Source organism: Phoca vitulina, unplaced genomic scaffold (genome assembly GCF_004348235.1).
Source record: "Phoca vitulina isolate PV1807 unplaced genomic scaffold, GSC_HSeal_1.0 scaffold104, whole genome shotgun sequence".
Taxonomy (NCBI): domain Eukaryota; kingdom Metazoa; phylum Chordata; class Mammalia; order Carnivora; family Phocidae; genus Phoca; species Phoca vitulina.
The window spans coordinates 713078-733400 of NW_022589807.1; the positions used below are offsets into that span (position 1 = coordinate 713078).

The 20323-nt window shown below is 58.4% G+C and overlaps 1 protein-coding gene across 3 annotated transcripts in view; it reads right to left on the minus strand.

Moving 5' to 3' along the window:
• Nucleotides 1–420: 420 nt before the first annotated feature.
• The window catches only part of BICD2 (BICD cargo adaptor 2), a 39780-nt gene continuing 19877 nt past the window's right edge, over nt 421–20323 (minus strand). Inside the window, exons 2-8 of one of the 3 annotated variants that reach the window (XR_004298549.1) lie at nt 15538–15750; nt 9360–9512; nt 7601–8035; nt 6054–7046; nt 5787–5938; nt 4007–4480; nt 421–2525 (exon numbers count right to left, since the gene is read on the minus strand). Coding sequence is in view for 2 of the 3 variants with exons in the window: in XM_032397804.1 (XP_032253695.1) it covers nt 4171–4480; nt 5787–5938; nt 6054–7046; nt 7601–8035; nt 9360–9512; nt 15538–15750 (2256 nt within the window). In the remaining variant the exon portion in view is untranslated. Of the gene's footprint in view, nt 4481–5786; nt 5939–6053; nt 7047–7600; nt 8036–9359; nt 9513–15537; nt 15751–20323 lie in introns of all 3 variants that reach the window. The other 2 variants (XM_032397806.1, XM_032397804.1) reach the window with 2 other exon arrangements.

Here is a 20323-nt window from a genome sequence, read left to right on the forward strand (position 1 = left end):
GGACAAGCTCAGCATGCCTCACAGACATTCCTACAGGTGAATGTGGCTTTGCACTGACAAACAGGTAACTCTTGTTGCCTGAATCGATTCATCCCTGAGTTCACAGAGCAAGAGTCTGAACAGCAAAGGACCCCCACATTATCCAAATCTCTGCTTCTTGAGAGAGGACAGTATGAAGGCAACGTGCTCTCAGTGTCACACTGCTGGGTGCTCACGACACCTGAGGCCCATTGCCGGAGGCATCCCACACCTCCCCTCCCGTCCGCACCTCCTGAAATGGGCCCCAGGCTGCTTCCAGTTCCTACCACCAGAGTTACTGACAGGCTGGTTTTGTTGTTTTAGAAACTGGAATTATGATGCACTGCTGGACCCACAGTCACCTGGAGCAGGGGTCAGAGCAGCCACAGAGGACAAGTTTTGTGCTTTTGTATTATTCTTTATTTATTGGTCCTACCGACATGACCTTTACCAGGCCCACTGTTCCTATGTGCACTGGCTTTGCAGACATTCGTGCCATACGCCCGTGTCCCAAGTTGAGACCGATTGCTCCTTCCTACTCCTTTTCCACGCTCTGCCTCATTTTCTCAGAATCGGAAGGCATTTTTTGTTTGTCTGTTTGGGTCTGTGTAAAGGTTCCTTGGCAGGAGAACATGCATATGATCTTAAAATAAAGACAACATTCTGACACTAAGGTAATGCACAGAAAAAAATACAGTACTCAGACATCATTGCAAATAAATACCCCATACAGATGAAGTTATCGTAAATGTAACATTATTTCTTATGAATCAACACTGAAATAGAAGGTAAAAATAGGGGTCCCTACAACTAGGAATAAGAAATGCTTATTCCAGGAAACAGAATTCTTTTATTCTTGCTACTTATACATTATTGTAATTTGTCCTTTATTTTGGAGGAGAGAGGACACTTTCTTCCTCTGTGAGTACCAATTTTACCATAAGCACAGCCTCCCTCAGCAAACCCGACAGGACGCAGCCCTGGATTGCTGAGGGGCTTTGTCGAGTTCTGTTTCCTGAAATTAACAGTGATTAGTTACACCAAGCAAGAGAATATAGAACCTCTCTTCCTCACATTTGCAAAGAATACTATGGCTAGCCCTCACCCCACCGCACGAGGCCGACAGTGCCGGCGCCCCTGCCTCCCGCTCTTCACAAACGTGGCATGTTGTTCGCACCGCTTGCTTAGCTTGTCCCTCAGGTCCATTTGGTTCCCAAAGCACACTCAACGTGTGTGTGTTCACTTTCCTTTTCTCAGCCCCTGAATTTGCAAGGATCTGCATGGTAAAGAATCACTGACTAACAGAATTTTGCACAATTGCTGTTTTCTTTCCCTCAATGAAGATGCCCAGGTTCGGGTATGAAGGTGTGCGCCCGTTCACACCTACTGGTCCACCCTGGCCTTCAACATTCCCAACTAGCTCTTCACCGTCCACTTGAGAGCATAAACTACGCTGGGACACCTCCCTTAACTGATGAAGGCACTACTGGCAAATGATTACTAACAAAAAGGCGTCGAAATAGAACACCCTAAAAATCGACGACTGTAGGATTTTCTAAGTGTACCACAATTTGGCACAACAACCAGAGTAACAAAACAATTCCAATTTGGAATTTCACTGGTACAGTTGTATAAAATTCTGTTAATCAGTCATGCTTCACAATGTCCTAAAACCCAGAAGATTCTGGAATTTGTAGGTAATACTACTCACTCAATAATTTATCTTTTTGTTTTCAAGTGCCTATTACTGTTTAACCAGAGCAAAGGTCAAGTTTTCTTCTTGTTACATTGAACTATTCCTAAGAATAATAATAATACGATATGAAAAACCCCAGAATCGGAAATACCCTGGATTTCTTAATGAACATGGCATTTAAAATCTGTAATTTCAAACATGAACCGTAATGCCGTACAACCTAAAAGGCTGCTGAACCACAGCGTGGATACGTCTCGCTGAGCTCCTTGCCGGGTCGAGGCCTTCATCTAAACAGTCTAGAGCTACACGCTAGGAAAACACATCCGTGCCACGTGCTGATGTCAGATCAACACGGCGGGAGCTAAGACAGAGCTACAGGACCACGAGACAGACCACGGCATCTGAGACCGTCTCTATGGGAGGGATTAAGGAAGCAAATATAATATCAAAATATCAAAAGTGCACAGGTTGATCGGATAAGAAAGGGCATCTGTAGCAGGGAGGCCCGGTGTCGAGCGTTTCTAGCGGGTTTCTGAGCGAGCCTGGTGGCCGCTGTCCAGGCGGGTTCTTCGGCGCTGTGCAAAGGCCTTCCAGGCAGCAGCTGGTGGCATTCTCAACATTAAAGCTTTCTTGCCTCTGCCATTAAACACTCAGGGAATGCTAACTTGGAAAGAACTGCAGTGGCATATCCAAACACGTTTCTAAGTGGACTTTTAGGCTGCCCTTCCTTCCTCTGCGTGGGCCCACGGGAGGGGGAGGGGCTGCAGTGTGACAGGGCCGCGGCCAAGTCCTCCCGGCAGCTACTCTACAGCTGAAAACGGGAGAAAACAAGACAGCGTTAGAACCGGCACCACTCAGACAACCGAGGCTCTGGCTGGGTGAGGACGTGGTGCGTTAGTCGGCGGCAGAGAAGACCTGCATGTGTTAGGGAGGGCCACCTGCCCCGGTGCCTCAGGAAGACCCCTGCAAGTATGGAGAGAAGCTGCGTGGCAGGCTCGGTGGCGGGCGGAAGCGGCATGCGGGGCCGTCGGGCAGCCATGCCCCTGGAAGACCTGCTTGCAGAGGGGACGGACTGACCCCTCCTCAGGGCGGGAGGGGGATCCGAGACCCGACAGCCCACCAGCAAAGCAGCCTGGAGCTGGGGGCTGGCGCGGCCTGGCCCACCTCTCCCCACTCCGGTTGTCTGCCAAACCCAAGGCAGTCTGTGCAGTGCCTGGAGTCTGGTGGGGACTGAGATGCGCTTGGGAACCGAGGCGAGAGCTGTATGAGGGGCAACGCAAACCCCCTCTGGGCCACGGAGAGATCAGGCAAGGAGCCCTTCAGGGAAAAGACGGATGCCTCGTGTCCTGCAGCCCCCACGGGCAACAGGAAGAGAAATACTGCAAAGTCCTGCCTCTGAACATGGGACCTCAGGTGGCCTGTGGATGCCAGCTCTGGGAACGGAAAGTCCTACAGCTGCCTTTGCTGCCCGTCCCACGTCTGGAACCGCACTGACGAGGGGGAACCATCCACCTCCTGCGTGCGTCCTGGAACAGGCCCAGGGCCGTGCGAGGCTCCCTCCCCACCCTAGGCTGGGCTCTGGCTACAGATGTGGGAGTCCCTCGTTTCAGCCCATCCGCTGGGGGTTTCCAGAGCCCTGTTCTGGGGGGTCTGATGATGAGCACAGAGTGAAGAAACCTGCCCTGAAGGCTGGGACACCCTAAGTACGAAAGGATGGGCTTCCTGTGAGGAAAGGGTCTGGCCAGGCACTTAAGTTTTTCTCACGAAAAAACCCCAGGCCTTGGGCCTGCCAGTGTGTCACCTCGCAGGTCAGCAGACAGGCATGCAGCCTCAGAGAGAGGCTGAGCCTGCTAAGCTCCGTGCCCCACGAGCAGTGCCCTGCGCCCAGGCTGGAGGACGCAGGGCTCGGGGCTGCTATTCTTCTGGGCGTGGGGGAGGGAATTGTGTCCCAAATGTGATGTGCAGTGAGATGCCGCATAAACCGCAAAGAAATCCTCTGTACACTGTGCCAAGCTCCGCGCGGCCTCTGACGCTGTGCCTGGCGCTCGGGCCGGAACCTCTAACACTGCTTCCGGGGCTGGGGCGGCGCCACCACATCAGACACATGCAGGGACATGCAAGTTCAGCTCGGGTCCTGCCCCATCCCCCGCCCCCTGCAGGAGCCAACGGGACACTGGGAACCCCGTGTGCGCAAGGACACGCGGCTCTGACCCACCTTGACACCCTCTCCCCCCCCCCGAGTAGCTGCTGTGAGGGGCGGTCCCGAGGGGTGAGAACAGACACAGAGCTCACAGGGTCCAGGTGGAACAGCACGCCGCCTCGGCCAAATCCGTCCCTCTGTGCATTAGTCACGGTTAAGAGCAGCCTAGCACCGCGGTCCCACTGCTGCCGGGTTAGTGCAGGTGAAGCGGGCAGACGGCGTGCCGCAGGGCCGCTGCAGCCGAGGCCCCGGGGCCCTAATCGCAGCAGACGTTATACTTCTCGCCGCAGAGCACCTGGGTGCTGAGCCCGGCGCCCTCGGCCCTGTCGCCGGCACAGGCGCAGGTGTGACTTACGCTCGGGGTGCCCGGCTTGGCCTTGGAGACGGCCTTGGCGCGGCCCCGCCGGGTCTGCTCGTGGTCCAGCTCGAGCAGCTCCAGCCGCTGGGTGAGCGCTAGCTTCTGCTGGATGGCCATGCGCAGCAGGGAGTTGAGCGTCTTCTTCTCGTCCTCCGCGGCGGCCAGCTGCCGCTGCATCTCGTCCAGCTGCGTGATGTACTCGTCACACCTGCGGGGACGTCAGAGGCGAGAGCGCGGCTGAAGCAGCCGGCACAGCACACGGCACCCGTGGCTGAGGACCCGCCCGGAGGGCCTGGCCGGCGGGCAGAGGGCGAGGGGACTCAGCGGCATCCTGCTCGCTGGGCTGGAAGGTGGCGGCTGCCCCTCGGCGGTTCGGCTTCCTCTGGGAAGGGCTCCCCAGCTGGTTTCCACTAAGGGAGGTGGCAGCGGCCGTGCGGGCCTCCAGATGGCCGAGGGGCACCCGGCCCTCACGGCTAAACCCACAGGCAGGACTTGGCTTGTTTCCGGAGCGGTGTGTGCACACAGTAGGTGCTCAGTAGGTCACCAAATGGCCAGCCAGAGTCTGGGAAAGGCACGTGTGGACGTGCCCCCTCAGTCCTCTGCTTAACTGGGACCTGTGCCCCCTCTGTCCGTGGAGCTGGGAGAGAAACACCCCCTCCAGGTGTGTCCCTGAGGGAGGCAGCGGTGGGCACACCTGTCCCTCCCCTCCACCCGCCACGGGCCTCCCTCTCTGGGGGCCAAGGGCCCAACTGCAAGTCTGTGCTCTCAGCTGCATTTGAGAAGCCAAGTTCTTAAATGGAACAGGTTGCGGAAGTGAGGGTCACCACGCCGCCCACATGGTGAGGGAGTGATTGTGGGGTCCTTCCCAAGATCTTTGCCAGGAGACCAGGGAGCCCTCAGGGAAGCCTGGAACTTTCTTTCCTTGTCTTTGCCCCTCTGACAGCACGAGGAGCAGCAGACCCTGATCTGGTTCCAGCCCCATCTAACCCACAGCCTCTGCCTCCCTGCCCTCAAGAAGGACCTGCCTGGACCACCGAGGTCCCGTCCCTGGTGCCTGCCCAACACCAGCCCTCTGGGTAGTGCAAACACCCGAAACCAGGCCCCCCGAGCAGCCTCCTGCTCTGCCTTCTTGGTGGAGGCATTTGGATGCCCACGTCCACAGCTGGCTGCCCTCCCCAGCTTAATCCCCGATGGGCAGGTCAGACGGGGCACCCCAGGACCCCGCCACTGCTGGGCAGGCCACCTTCCTTGTGAATCTACAGACTCCCTGCTGCGTTCTGGGGGGCTAACTCCCTGTCTGCCGGGTGTCGGCCTCAGCCCACACCCCCTTCAAACCTGGTGCCTGCAGCCGGCCCTGGGCCCTGGCCTCTCAGCCTCTGCTGCCAGCCCCCTCCCTCCTGCAGCGGTGCGGCCCACACTGCAGGCAACAGCCCGTGGGCCTTCACCAGTGGCAGGATGCAGCCCCCGCACGGCCTGACCCCCCGGCCCACACGGGCAGGAGCCACGGGCGGTACCTGGTGGCAAACATGGCGCGCAGGGAGGAGAAGGTGGCGGCGTCCTCCTTGAGGGCCTTCAGCTCGTTGCGCAGCTTCATCATGGTCTCGGTCACCATGGCCTTCTCGTTCTCGTACTTGCTCTTCAGATTGGCCAGGGCCACCTCGGCCGTCTGGGGGTCAGACACACAAAGGGCAGGGGCTTGAGAAACATGGGGAGGGGTCCGCCTGCCTCCGCGGGTCCCCGTCCGAGGCCCAGGGAGGGAGGAGCCCCGCCCGGCCACACACCTGCTTGTTGGCCTTCAGCACCGTGCGCAGCGTGGTGATCTGCTCCCGCTTGGTGCTCAGCAGTGACTTCAGTTTGAGGATCTCCTCCATGAGCGCCTCCCGGTCCTTATCCGCAGCGGGGCCCAGCTCCTGGGAGGCCAGGCGCTGCCGGGACAGCTCTGTGGTGCGGTCCACGGCCGCCTGCAGGTGCCGGATCTGGTCACGGATGATGGCGATCAGGTTATAGATGTTCATGGGCTCCCGACGCGGGTCGCTCAGGGGCGAGGGCAGAGAGGGGCTGGGCGAAGGGCTGCTGTCCCCCGGCCCGCCCTCCGTGGCTGGCGGCCCCTTGGGCAGGACGGGCGAGCGGTGCCCACGGGCCTCGGGGCCGGCCGGGCCCTCCCGGTAGTAGTCCAGCACGACGCGGGCGGGCGTCTCGTTGTTGCACATGCACACGTGGTGGTAGAGGCTGGCCAGCTCCTCGCTGAAGGTCACCAGCTCATCCTGGGCCACGCTCAGGCTGCCCTGCGTCTCACCAGCGACGTCGCTCACCTTCTTCAGCTCCGCCTGCAGCCGGGCCAGCAGCTCGCGGTCCTGGCGGCTGGCCTTCTCCAGCAGGGAGACCTTCTCAGCGAGCGCCTGGCTCTCGGCCTCACGCTGGCCCTTCTCCTCCGCATGCCGGGCCTCGCCAGCCTCATGCTCACTGCGCAGGGCTTTCAGCTGCTCGCGAAGCTCACCTGCCTCTGCCAGGGCCACACGGTACTTGCAAGCCAGGATCTCAGGCCCATTGATGTCCACCTCGTAGTAGTCACCGTCCTCATGGCTGTCACGCTCCTTCTCGCTGTCCAGGGCCGTCCGCCGCTCCTTGCCGGCTTGCAGGCGCCGCAGAGCACTGAGGTTCTCCGTGAGGCGGCTCACCTCCTCGCGCTGCTCCGACAGGGCCCCCCGCGCCTGCTCCAGCTGCTTCTGCGTGTCCTGCAGCGTTGTCAGCAGGCCCACCTTCTCCCGCTCCATCTGCAAAAGCACAGGAGGCCCGTCAGCAGCCTGCAGGACCCCGGGACAGACCCAGTGGTGACCCCGCCTGTGCCCCGGCTGTCACGCTGCAGGTCTGTGACGTGTGCAATGGGGGTGCTGGTGTGGGGCCTCGGTGGGCCCTCCCTGCCTGGAGGCTTGCGCAGCTGGGTGGGCCCCTCCCTGGAGACGGGTCGTGGTGCAGACCCCAGGACTCTGCTCTGTCCAGGGCAGGAAACCCTGACGTGATGCGTCCCCAGGATGCAGCGCGGGAGGCTGCACGTGGACCCCATGAAAGGGCGCGAGCAAACCTGGGGAACCCTGGGGCGGGCCCAAACTGCCCCCTCATCATCAGGAACCTCCTCTGGGCACCTGCCTGCAGCTCTACACCTCTGCTCTGGGTAACAACACGGACTCTACAATCAACACTAGTACTCCAGAGGGGGTGCACATGGACAAAGGCCCGGCATCTGTCAGCACTGGGGGGCGGGGCTGGAGGCGGGGACAGTGCACGCAGCCCCAAGGCCCCTGCGCTGTGAGACCCTGGCCGCCCGCACCTGCATCAGCTGCTGCTTCAGCTTCTGGATCTCGGAGATGTTGAGCTCACTGAGGAGGTCGGACACCAGGCTGGGGGAGGGTGGGGCGAGGCCGTCCTTGGAGGGCGTGGAGGTCCTGTTGTCCAGTGGCAGCTTGGCCAGGCCGCCGTGCTCGAAGCCGTTGGCCAGGGCCTCGGGGTCATCGCTGAGCTTGAGGCCCTCCAGGGAGACATGCAGGTGGCTGGTGTAGAGGGAGTCGTTGATGCTCATGTAGTGGGACAGCTCCTTGCGCAGGCTGAGCTTCTGCTCCCGCTCCGTCTTCAGGGTCTCCAGCGCCTCCTCCAGCTGCCGCTCCGAGATCTCCTTGAGCCTGATGGCGTCCTCCAGCTGGCTGTTGAGGTACTCAGTCTCCTCCTCCAGACGCTTGATCTCGTGCTTGAGGCCCTCAAACTCCACCTGGAAAGAGAGCGACACTGTGCTGTGCCCGTGCGAGGGGGAAACACCAGCGTGCGGATGCCACAGCAGGGGCTGGCCGACGCTCGGGGGCTCTGGGCACGAGGTGCACACCCACACCCGGGACCCGAGCACCGCTGGCAGCAGGGCCGGAGACACGACACCCCTGCCGCACCTGGGTCGGGTCGCGCAAAACGTCACCACGCGCACACTGGCCGTGAATTCTACAAAGCTATGTCACGAACACGAGGAGTCAGTTAAATATTCTAAGAAACATGAAACACGTATCGACACGTATGTGATAACCATCACTTCTAATCCTATTTCCAAACAAAAGTACGACCGCTCCTGCGGAGGAGGGACGTGTCGAGCGCTCCCGGCACCCAGACCCCGAGGCACCCCAGTGGGAAGGGAAGACAATCCAGAGTCCCAGGGACTGAAACCGTGTCTGCAGGGGGACGGAGGTGCCTGCAGTGGGGGCTCAGGGCCTATGGGAAATTTCTAAAGATACTTCTTATCATTCTGTTATATTGGTGCAAGAAATAAGGAACAAACCACTTCGGTGCAGGACTGAGTGGGTCTTTAGGAGTCACGGCCCAGGGGAGGGGAGGCCGGGGAGGGGCCTGGACGCCACCACCTGACTCAGTTTCCCTGTGTGGCCTGCTGTGCAGCCCGTGTCCTTCTGTCGACATACACACACAGGCCCAGGCCTCCCCACACAAGATTTAAACATCCAGGGCGCTGAGCTTTGGGGTTCCTGGGAAAAGGTCCCCCAGTCCCCAGCCTGCAGAGCTGTGACCCCTGGAGAGGCAGGCGGCAGGTGCAGACCTCCAGGGGTATCACGTGGGCGTCCTGTCACCAGCAGAGGTGACCCTTCTCACCCCACCTGTTGTTGGGGTTATCCGAGCGCAGGAGATAAGAGCTCGGACATCTCCCTACTGCTCCTCAATGCCCATCGGCTCTACCCGGGGGGCTACCAAGGCCCGGGACCACACACAGACAAGGGAGCGGGCAAACTGAGGAAGTGGGAGGGATGGAGCAGGACATCCTGCCTCTTGCGGTTTGGGTGTCCCCTCTGCATCACCTGTTGTATTTTTTTCCACTTTTGCTGACTGGGACACCTTGGCCAGGCCACGGTCAGCCAATCCTATAGGCAGAGACCTCGTTCTTGTGGTCCAGGAGAGGCCGGGCCCTGTCACCCCACCCCCCAGTCCACAGCAGTGCGCTGGGCGGCCCTGGGCTCGGCTGTGGGGAAGGAGGCAGGGAAACACCCGTGGACCACAGAGACTGCGAAGCGAGGGGCCGGGGCCGCAGCCTGGACACTTGCCTGGTTCTGCCTGAGCACAGACACCTGCTTCTGCAGGCTGATGTTCTCTTCCTCCAGCTCCGAGTAGTCCTGCAGCAGGCGGGCCTCTCGGAACTTATACTCCTTGATGTCATCCCGCAGGCGGCCACGCTGGGTCTCCACGTTCTGGTTGATCTGCAGAGAGGAAGGTGGGCGTGGGCAGCTGGTCCCAGCTGGTCCCACCGGCGCTGGAGGCCACGCAGCTGGGACTCTGAGCCCAGGCCTGCACGGAGCCCGGTGTGGCCACCCAGGGGGAGCCACAGCCCAGGCAGTGTGCTCTCAGCCTGCTCTGACCCCTGGTTCCTTCATCCGTAAAATGGGCTAAAAGCAGTCCCTCCCTCACATGCCGCAGCTGCTGGAACAGCTCAGCGCCATCTGACCCAGCAGTGCCCCTCCTCGGCAGGCACCCCGAGAAGCAACGGCACTAGTCACAGTAGCCAAATGTGGGAACAACCCAAAGCTCACTGACCGGCACACACATAAACGACATGTGATACATTCACACAGTGGGTGTCGTTCAGCCATGAGGACTGACATGACGGGCCGCCACGTGCCGTAACGCGAAGGAACCTTGAACCACTACCGTGATGAAAGAAACTAGACACATGGCCACGCACCATATGATCCCACACACAGGAAGTGTTCACAACAGGCCAATCCGCACACAGAGAAGGCGGAATGTGGGGTGCGTGGGGAACGGGTTTCTTTCTGGAGTGACGGGAGTATCCAGAAGTGGATTTGGGACGGTGCATAAACCTATGTACCCGTGAAGTGAGTGAGTTGTAAGGGATGTGGATTATCTGAGTGAAGCTGCTACCCTGAGGATTCAGGTGTCAGGCAGACCCCGTGTGAGCTGCCACCCGGCGCCCTGAGCCAGGACCTGGCTGGGTCCCTCGACCTCAGTCCTTGTGACATTCTGGGCCGTCCTGTATGTTCCAGGATGTTTAGCAGCTCCCTCCCACACTGTGACAACTGGAACGGTCTCCAGACATGGCCAACGGCCCCGGGGGGCAGAAATGACCCCTGCACAGCCTATGCCCCACCTGTTCCCTGGTTTCCACACTCCAGGTGGCATCTGGTGCCCCCAGGCCCACAGTGGCCTCTCCACTGTGCTGGAGCTCTGCACATAAGACCCCAACACTCCATGCAGGTATGCACATGACAGCAACGCTGGATTGATAAATGAAACAGGACCAGAGAGAAAGAAGGAAAACATGAAAGCAACAGTAAGGGGGTGTCCTTCCGTAGCAAGCACTCCTGACAGCTGTTCACTACATAAGTCTCCGGCAAAGTGACCCGAGGCGGTGGCCGAGAGCGACACCAGAAGAAACAGACAGCTGGAGAAAAAGCAAGGCTCACCAGGAAAGCAAAACTCCTGCTGAACAGGCAAAAATAAGCAAAATGACACAGTCCGAGTGGCGATGTGAGGAAACAGAGTCACTCACTTCTGTGGATCCAGAGTGGCAGCTGGAAATCCCTGACAAAGCTCCACACACACCACCCTTGTTTACCGCCCGACTATCACGGTTAACATCAGCGTCAACGTGGCGAGGCCCCCACATCCAGGTATTTGGGCAAACGCCAGCCTAGACGCCACCATGCTGGGTAAAGGCAAGAGTGACGTTTAATTCAGCACACTCTGAGTGAAGCAGAGCACCCTCCATATGGGCCTCCTCCAATCGGTTCAAACTCCTAAAGAAAAGACTAGAATTCTCCGGAAAGAGAAATTCTGCCTCCAGACCCCTTCAGACTCGTTACAACATCAGCTCTTCCCTGGGTCTCCAGCCACGGGCCCACCGCCCTCATGGTCACATGAGCCAATTCCTTACCCTAAACCACTCTCTCCCTCCCCGGGTGTGCGGCTCTAGAGAGCCCTCACTACCACCAGGGTCACTGACTTATAAGAACCGTGACGTCCACGTGGCTCCAGCAGGCTGGGTGCCCCCCCCCCCCCCCCGCCCCGTGGCTCAGTCCACCCTGGCCTGATGCCCCTGCTCGGAGCAACTGCCCACTCAGCATGGGAGGACACAGGAAGCGACACCGGGAGCATGGCCATGAGCAAAACACATTCCTATCCTTCTAAATGGGCTTTATTTAAAGCTCAACAAGTCCTGGAGGTGGACAGAAAGAGGAGGTGGCAGGGGAGTGGAGGCCAGCCTGTCTGCCTGCCCCGGGCCTCCCACACCCTCTGCACCCCGGAACCCGAGCACCGGGCTGCACGTGGGACCCCTGCTGAGCTGAGGCGGCACATAGTCCGTGTCCTTGACTGAAAGACAACACATCCTGGAAGACCATCCGCGGAGAGCACACACACCACCAGCTCCAGCTTGCTCCGAGTGTGCACTGTTACCCAGAACACTTCCTCTCTTCCCATGAACACCAAGCAAGTGCTTGCTCGTCCCTCTGCCAGAAACGCCCTGCCCACTCCGCCCTCTCTCACGCTGGGTGCAGGGGGTGCCCACCATGCGTGGCGTGACCTGACATGGCCACCGGGCAGGGTGGAAGCCAAGGCCTGAAGGCCGCAGCTAGCTATCCACCCTCCAGACTGCAGAAAGAGGCCCGTGGGGCAGCTCCCCCCACGGCCGGGACAGACTCAACCTTCCCAACTCAGGGTGACGGGCCCATGGGAAGACCCATGTGGGTCCCCAGGAGTCACATCTCGCCTTGCTCCGTGGCCAGAAATGTCAACACAGCCTCCAATCATAAGCACCCGGGCTGACAACGGGCACGGGGTCCCGTGGGAGGCGAGGTCGGGGGCACCAAGCTCACAAGTGCACCCAGGACACCATGTGGCAGGTGAGGGTGCTGTCTGCTGATGCTATAGGGTCCAAACGCCTGCATTTTGGTCCCATAGCAGACCTGGCACCTCCGCCTAGCAGGGCTCAAACAAGCTCCAACGGGCCACCATGTGGTTTGGTTTTCCCCAAAGTAAGCATCTTCTCCCAGGCAGCCCGTCGACGGCAGCCCTGATGATGGGCACCGACAGGGTGCAGGCCAGGTGGAGAAGGTGGACGCCCGGGGACCCCAGACCTCAGGTTCCTTGTTGGCAAACCCTCTCCATGCCCCTCAGAGCCCCCAGCCCAGCCAGCCAGCACACCCCCCTTCAGTGAGGAAGCCCCGCAGAGGCCATGGAGGAACCGCAGACGGGACTCACTCTGGACCAGATGGCTGTCCTCACATGGACAGAGAAGCGCTGTCAGGGCAGGGGGCACCGGCAGGTCAGGGCTGAGCCAGGCGTCTGTCCTTCCAGCCAGGGCTCTGCCCACCCTCCCTGTCCACCCCAAGAAGGACTGAGGCACCCCAGGGGTGTGTGTGTGTGTGTGTTGGGGGGCGGGGGGAGACTAGAGCAGTCGTGGCTGGGAGACTCTCTGCCTGGAAGGTTCCAGAGCAGCGGTGATGCCCTGGGCCCTGGGTCCTGCAGCCTGGGCCACGGCCACAGGAGCTCTGGCTGGTAGGGGAAGGAGGAGCCAGGCAGGGGCATCAGGAGAGGGCACCCAGGGACCAGCCTCACTGAGGGGCCTGTGACAACCATACAAGCCAGCCAGAGGGACACAAAGGGATCTCTCAGGTGCGGGCTCTCTCCTCCAGGCCCCCAGCTGTACTTCCCACTGCCTTTCTCCCAGGGGGTTCTAGGGAGGTGATAAGCGACGCCCCAGGCTGGACCCGCTGTCTCGAGGGAGACACTGCAGCTGGTCTGACCAGAGTCCTGGGATGGGCCAAGCATTGTGGCTTCTGCAGGGACGTGGAAGGTTCCAAAGCTGTGCTGGACACATGGCAGCTGAGAAGCCTGCGGGGCGGGCCTCCTTTACTGGAGTCCCTAGGAAGCCCGTGCCTACAGCTGCTGTCACCAGGAGAAGGACCAGCTCTGAAACGGGGTAGGACGGGGCGGCAGGTGGGCCTGCCTGGGACCCGGAGGCACCTTCTCCTGGATGTCCAGGGACCCCCAAAGTGCCTGGGCAGGTACTTTTTCTCCGTGTGTAACCGCAGAGGCCAAGGATGGATGGAGTGAGGCCCCCCCCGCCCCGTGCAGGCTGTCCAGGGAACACCTGCCCCTCTGCAGACACGACTTCCCCGACTCCCCTGACCTCCTGGGGGGCTGCATGTCACACCCTGGGCAAGTCAGGCCCAGCCCTCCTCCCCAGGAGGGATGTGCACTTCCTCACGGGGTCCATTCCCTCAAGACCCACCCAGGCCTCCCAGTTCCTCCTCCCGTGTGGGGCTCCACCCCTGCTGCCTCGTCCACATACCCACGTCCCCTCCTCTTGCCTCCAGGCTGTCTGCCCATGAGACAGTCCCCCCACCTTCCATCCCCTGGCTTGGGAGCCACCCCACGCTGAAGAGCCCACCTGGCCCCTGGCAAGGCTGCTCCCGCCTGAGCTCATGACCAGACGCCTGGCTTCCTTCCAGCCGGCTCTGGGCAGCCCAGACACCACCACTGGGCAATCAAGCCTTTCCTGGCTTCTGCCCTAGGTGGCAGGGGGCACAGAATTCTGCTGGGACTCTAGGTCCCAAGACACACAGGGTCCACCAGGGCAGCAAGGACAGGGTCCACCAGGACGAAAAAATCACCGGGCAGGGCCCCACCGGGCAGATGAGGCTGACTCCTCACCAACCCAGTCCCGCCTCTCAAGGGCAGCCCCCACCCTGCCTCCCAGAGCGAATCTCTGGAAGGCCTCGGTGTGGGCACGAGACCTGACTGCCTCTAGCCACCTGCGGCCATGCCCAGCTCCCAGGGCCTCTGCTTTTCCATCTGCAAAATGAGGCTCCAGGCCACGTCCCAGAACAGATGCTAGCTGGGCTGCACTAGGTCACACTACAGTGCTGATGTCAGAGGTCAGGACCTAGAGCTGCCGGCCTGACCCTAGGCACGCTCCTTGGTTTCCCCACCTGTGAGGTGCCCAGAGAATCACAGGGATGAGCTCTGGGGCAGCTGAAGCTGTCCCGTGTGCTGGGTACATCTGTTACACGGGTCACATGACAGGCCATCAATGCCCCGGGAAGTTGGCATGGGGGGTGCACACTTAAGCCGCCTGTCTCGGGGGGTCTGGTCAGAGGACACAGCGCAGCCGGACCAGGCCCTGGGGGGTACAGCTATCCTCACGGAAGCGGAGTGTCCCCTGGGGTGACCCCGCACGGCCTGCAGCGCGGGTCACATGAAGGCAGGCACAGGGCCGCACTTCTTGGGGACAGTGCTTGGCGCTGTGTTCTTGGGGTTCAGGCTCCTCAGCCAGGCCTGAGCCTTAGGTGCCGGCCTCGAGGAGGAGAGGGGATGGCCACCTCCGAGGCCGGACCAGCAGCAGAGTTCAGGAACAGGGTACAGATGGGGCTGACTCGGGCGGGGACGCTGCTGGGCCCCTGGTCTGAGCGGGACCTGTGGGGCAAGAGGCAGGGCCCTGAGAGAAAGAGGCGGCTGAGGGCGCGTGGGGTGGGGAGCGGCAGGTCTCCTCCTGAAGCACCAACAGCAGGAATCCCGGCCCCACCAAACCTGCTCTCACACGGGACTGGCTGAGCTCATTTCCTGGCGCCCAAACCCAGGAGTCAGCAGGTCACCGGGGCTTTCCCGACAGCCCAGACAAGCCCTTCTGGAGGAGGAGGAGAGTGGAACAAGCCTGGAAGCTGCAGGGCTGAGACCGCCTCAGTGAGCTCACACCCACCTCCCCGGCGGCCCCTCCCTCCATCCCAAGCCGGTGATCCCGTGGGAGGAAGTGAAATCATGCACTCTGGCTCCGCTCCGTACAGCGATCCCATCCAAGCCAAGCTCCTCCCAGACCCACAGGCCTTCATGATCTCTGACCCCCAACCAGGGGGGTGACTGCTCCCCACTGTTGCCAGCCCCTGGGCTCTGTCCCAAACCAGCCCTATGGGATCCTGACTGCTCCGTAGCCTCCCATCGGAAGTGAGGCACTCAGAACCATGTGTCCCTCTGGTCACCTGTCTCTGCCCCCCAAGTAAACAGAGGGCAGAGAGCAGGGCCCCCTGCCCTTCTGGATGACAACCCAGGGGTCCCGAGGCCATGGCCAGGACTCCCTCACACGGGCTCCGGGCTGCACCCACTGTCCCTGTCGCTCGCCCACCCCACCTCAGGGCGGCAGCGCAGCCTCCCACCTCCCCACAGGGCAGCAGACGCTTGCCCTCCCTCCCCACTGGGCGTGCCCATTACCTCCTTCAGCTCCTGCGCCACGGAGGCCAGACGCTCATTCTCCGACTGTGTGTTGGCGAGCACGTTCCGCAGCTGCTTCAGCTCCGTCTGCAGCTCTAGCACCCTGCGCACGTAGTACTGCTCCTTGGAGGCCGACTCCTGGATCAGGCTCTCCTCGCGGCTCTCGCCGTCCGCGGCCACCTTCTTGTGGTTCGTGTGTGCCTGTCCAAACGCCTGTGCAGAGACCAGATGCTTGTAAGAGGGAGGCCGACGCTGGCTAGCCCCGTGGCAGGACTCCCTCTGGGGACACTGCTCGTGCAAGTGCACAGGAGCTGGATATTGAGGAAGGACATGATTGGACACGGGGGGGAGCTGGACAGGGGCCACTGGCCACTGAGGGGTACTGGACACCTAAGGGCTACACAGGGCTGCAGGGCCAATGGTCAGGTGAGGTAGGGGCAGGGAGGAGCTAGGTGGGGCTGATGGCCGAGCAGGGCCAGGCAGGGAAGGACCTGGGCCCAGCTGAGGGACTGGCTAGGGGCCCAGAGAGATGAGGTGGGTATGGGGCCCCCAGCAGCACAGCCCCTTTCCGGAGTCAGGCTGCTGACCTAGGGGCCAGGCAGGGAAATCCTACCCTACCACCAGGACAGGTCTGAGGCCCACACAGCACCCCCCTGCCCCACTCCAGATGGAGAAACCGAGGCTCAGGGATGCACCCTTCCACTGCCTGATCTTGACCCCTCTGCTCACCCATCCTGGGAGGCCACTGAGACCAGGAAGGCCTGGGAGGGTGTGAGCCCAGGACTGGGCCGAGTGATGGGACAGGAGCGTGAACCAGGACACTCAGAACCAGTCGACAGACCAGGGCCTGGGCAGAGAGCAGAAAGTACCAGAAAGAGGGGAGAGGATGCTGCCATCCCCACCCTTAGACCCAGGGAGGGCTCTGGGCTGCAACAGGCAAGGGGGCACTGCGCCCAGGTTCAGGGAGGAGACCCCATGGGTGAGCACAACATGGCAGGTGCAGCCGACCCAGTCCACGGGCTAGGTCCTGCGCGGGTTGTGGCCCCCATCCAGTGCCCCCATCTGACCACCTGGCACAGCCCCAGTCACCAGGACGCAACCCCCATGGGCCTGTGTGTGTCCTCCCCAGCGGCCCCCCTCCCAATGGCCACCCCATGCAGACTCTCTACAGGGCTCCCGGCTCACGGAAGAAAAACAAAATCCGGGGAGGGCTACCGAAGAAGAAAGTAGTTGATGTCTTTAGGTCTTGAGAGAAACAAGCGCATTTTCGCTTATTTGCTATTTGATATGAAGTCTAGGAATTCCGTCCAAGAAAACAATTAGGAAAATATGCATAAAGATAAGGGTGTTACTGAGCAGGACCATTTCTGATATAATATATCAAAACGTAGAAAGCCAGCAGGGGACTGGTAAATGAAGTGGGGTCTCTCCTTCCCGAGGACAGGTCTTGCTCGTCTGCCCCCAGCTGCCCCCACGGCCCGTTCCATGAAAATGCCAGTTTCCTTTCAAACCAAGTCAGCTCAGCTCTGATTCCTGATGCTGTCCTCCTCCATCCCGGTCCCAAATAAAAGACCAAACAAAGCACAGATTCATGTCTACACAAGACCTGGCCCAACCTGGGTGGCAGCCCTGACCCCCAGCTGCACAACACACTCCTGAACCCAGGCTGGAGTGCGGACATCTCACCAGGCATTGGGTCGATCATCAGAGGCTGTCCCAAGGCCAGACGGCTAAACGCTGTGACACACGCAGACGTACGCACACACGTCTAGGCCCGCCAGCCTCAGCCCGAATCTTCACCTCCGTGCAGTCCCCAGCCCAGCCCACGAGCACCGAGGCGTGACCCTCCTGCTGAGCTAATGAGACAGTCACAGCGACTGGGTCTGGCTCCTGTGTGCGAAAGCTACCATTAACAGGGAACTCTGTGTGACTAAGCACCAGAGAGTGAGGGGCAGCGCAGGTGAGCTTCGTGACAGCCCCCGTCCCCACCGAAGGACCTCCCGCCCTGGTGCTGAGAGAGAGAGACGATGGTGGGCAGGCCAGCAGACCTTCGGGCAGGAGGCGGTGCTGCAAGACGCTGGACAGGGCAGCAGGAGGGGCCGACCGCGGACAGAGGGCACACTCAGTGCAAACCCGGGAGAGAGCCGCCAGCAGTGAGCAGGGACGTGGAGCCGGTCAGCGCTCCCTGGTCCTGACCAACAAAGCTGACGGGCCAACCCGACGGCAGCAAACTGTCCCAGAACAAAGCCTGAGAACACACAGGAATAAAGGCACCAGCTCCCAACTCCGTGAAACTGGCGGCAGCAGGGAAGGGAAACTGGTCCACCACAATGGGGAGAACTCACCATCGCCCCGGCAGAGCCAGGAGACGAGCAGGCTCAGGACGCAGAGCACACACGGCCCGTGCGGAGCAGTGACCCAGAAGACACGCAGCATGGAAGGACAGGGAGTGACGCGAGGGGGCGACGGATGGGATTACCAGCCAGTTACACAACACAGAAGACTAATAAGCTTGAAGAAACAGCACCAAGACTACCCAAAACAAAACACAGAAAAAGAAAGACTGAAAAACCAGAGAGAGCAGAGTGAGCTGGGGTCAAACATGGGTAACTAGGGTCCCAGGGAAGAGGTAGGGTGAGGATAAACGAAGTACTTGAAAACCATAATGGCTCAAAAATTTCCAAATTTGATATAAACTATAAATCTACAGATGGTAGCAGCTCGTCCGCCCCTGAGCACAAGCACGATGAGAGAAACTACACCAAGGCGTATCACAAAATTGCCTAAAACCAGTGAAGCAAAGGACACACTAAAATCACCCAGAGAAAAGAAACAAGTATGAGATGACGGCAGATTTCTCTGACGAGTCAGGAGACAGTGGAACCACTCTGAGAAAACAAAACAAACCTATTAACGAGAGGGCTACACCCAGTGAAAACTCCAGAGTTCAGACAAGAGCTGAAAAATTTATCACCTACAGACCTGCATTACAGACATTAAATAAAATCCTTCAGGCAGAAGAAAACCAATACCAGATGGAAATCCAGATTTAGGAGGAGTGAAAAGCACCAAAATTATAATTATGGAACAAATATAAAAGACTTGCTCTCCTTATTTAAGTCCTTTTAAAGATTAACTAGAGACTCAATGCAATCCCTATCAAAATTCCAATGGCCTTTTTTGCAGAAATGGAAATTCATATGGGATTGCAAGGGGCCCAAAATAGCTAAAACAATATTGAAAACAAAGCAGGAATACTCAAATTCTCTATTTCAAAACTTAATATAAGGGCGCCTGGGTGGCTCAATTGGTTAAGCAACTGCCTTCAGCTCAGGTCATGATCCTGGAGTCCCGGGATCGAGTCCCGCATTGGGCTCCCTGCTCAGCGGGGAGCCTGCTTCTCCCTCTCCCACTCCCCCTGCTTGTGTTCCCTCTCTCGCTGTGTCTCTCTCTGTCAAATAAATAAATAAAATCTTTAAAATAAATAAATAAATAAATAAAATGGGTCATAAGCTTAAACATTCAAAGTATAAGACTTCCACGGGAAAACAAGAGAAAATATTTGTGACCTTGGACATGACCTATTTAAAAAACTGGTAATTTGGACTTCAAAACTAAGAATTTCTGCTGCTTGAAAGACCAGAGAAGGGTAGACCTCGAGGGCATTAGACAAAGTGAAGTAAATCAGGAAGAAATACTGCCCAATCTCTCTTATATGTGGAATCTAAGAAAAACCAAAAGCCACGCTCACAGATACAGAGAATGGATTAGTGGTTATTAGTGGTTAGGCAAAGAGCTGGAAATAGGTAAAAGGGGTTAAAAAAAAAAAAAGCAAAAAAAGGTAATTCTATTGAGTTTTTAAGGTCTTTATAAAATTAATAATAGCACTTTTGGCAATCTAAATTCTTTATTTTCACATACTTCGGTGAGAAACATAAATAAATACACGTGATTTTTGAAGACACTGGGAACCCATGTTACAGTGATCAGATTAAAAAAACCAAACAGGGACGCCTGGGTGGCGCAGTCAGTTAAGCATCCGACTCTTGGATGCAGCTCAGGTCCTGAACTCAGGGTCGTGAGTTCCAGCCCTGCATAGGGCTCCACGCTCAGCACGGAGTCAGCTTGAGAGTCTCTCTCTCCCTCTGCCCTTCTCCCACTCTCTCTCTAAAATAAATAAATAAATCTAAAAAAAGATTCTGAAGCTGGATACAAGAAACTATCCCCAGACGAATTCCAGCTATATGCTACTGATACATATACGGAATAGAAATAAGGATAAAGAAAGCTGAAAGTAAACAAACACAGACACACCAAGCAACAGTAAGAAAGCTGACACGGTGACGTCAACAGCAGACAACATGAGCCTCCTAGACAAAAAGCACCGCCGGGAAGAAAGTCAAACGACAATGATAAAACAAGTAATTCACCAGCAAGTTTTGTTTAAAATCAGGAAACTTTTTTAAATTGAGGTAAAATACACAACACAAAATTCACTGCCTTCACCATTTTTAAGTGGACAGTTCAGTAGCGTTGATGACATTCACACTGTTGTGCAACAATCTCCAGAACTCTTTTCATTTTAAAAAAAAGGACAATGCAAAGACCAGGCACAGACTGAACAAAAATCTAGGCAAATCACACATCTGATAAAGGACTTCCATCCAAAATATAAGAGCTCTCAAAACTCAGTGAGAGAAACAACCCCATAAAACATGAGCAGAGGAACTGAGCAGCTACCCCCCCAAGACGCGCACGGGCAGGAATCAGGGACTGGGGAGGAGAA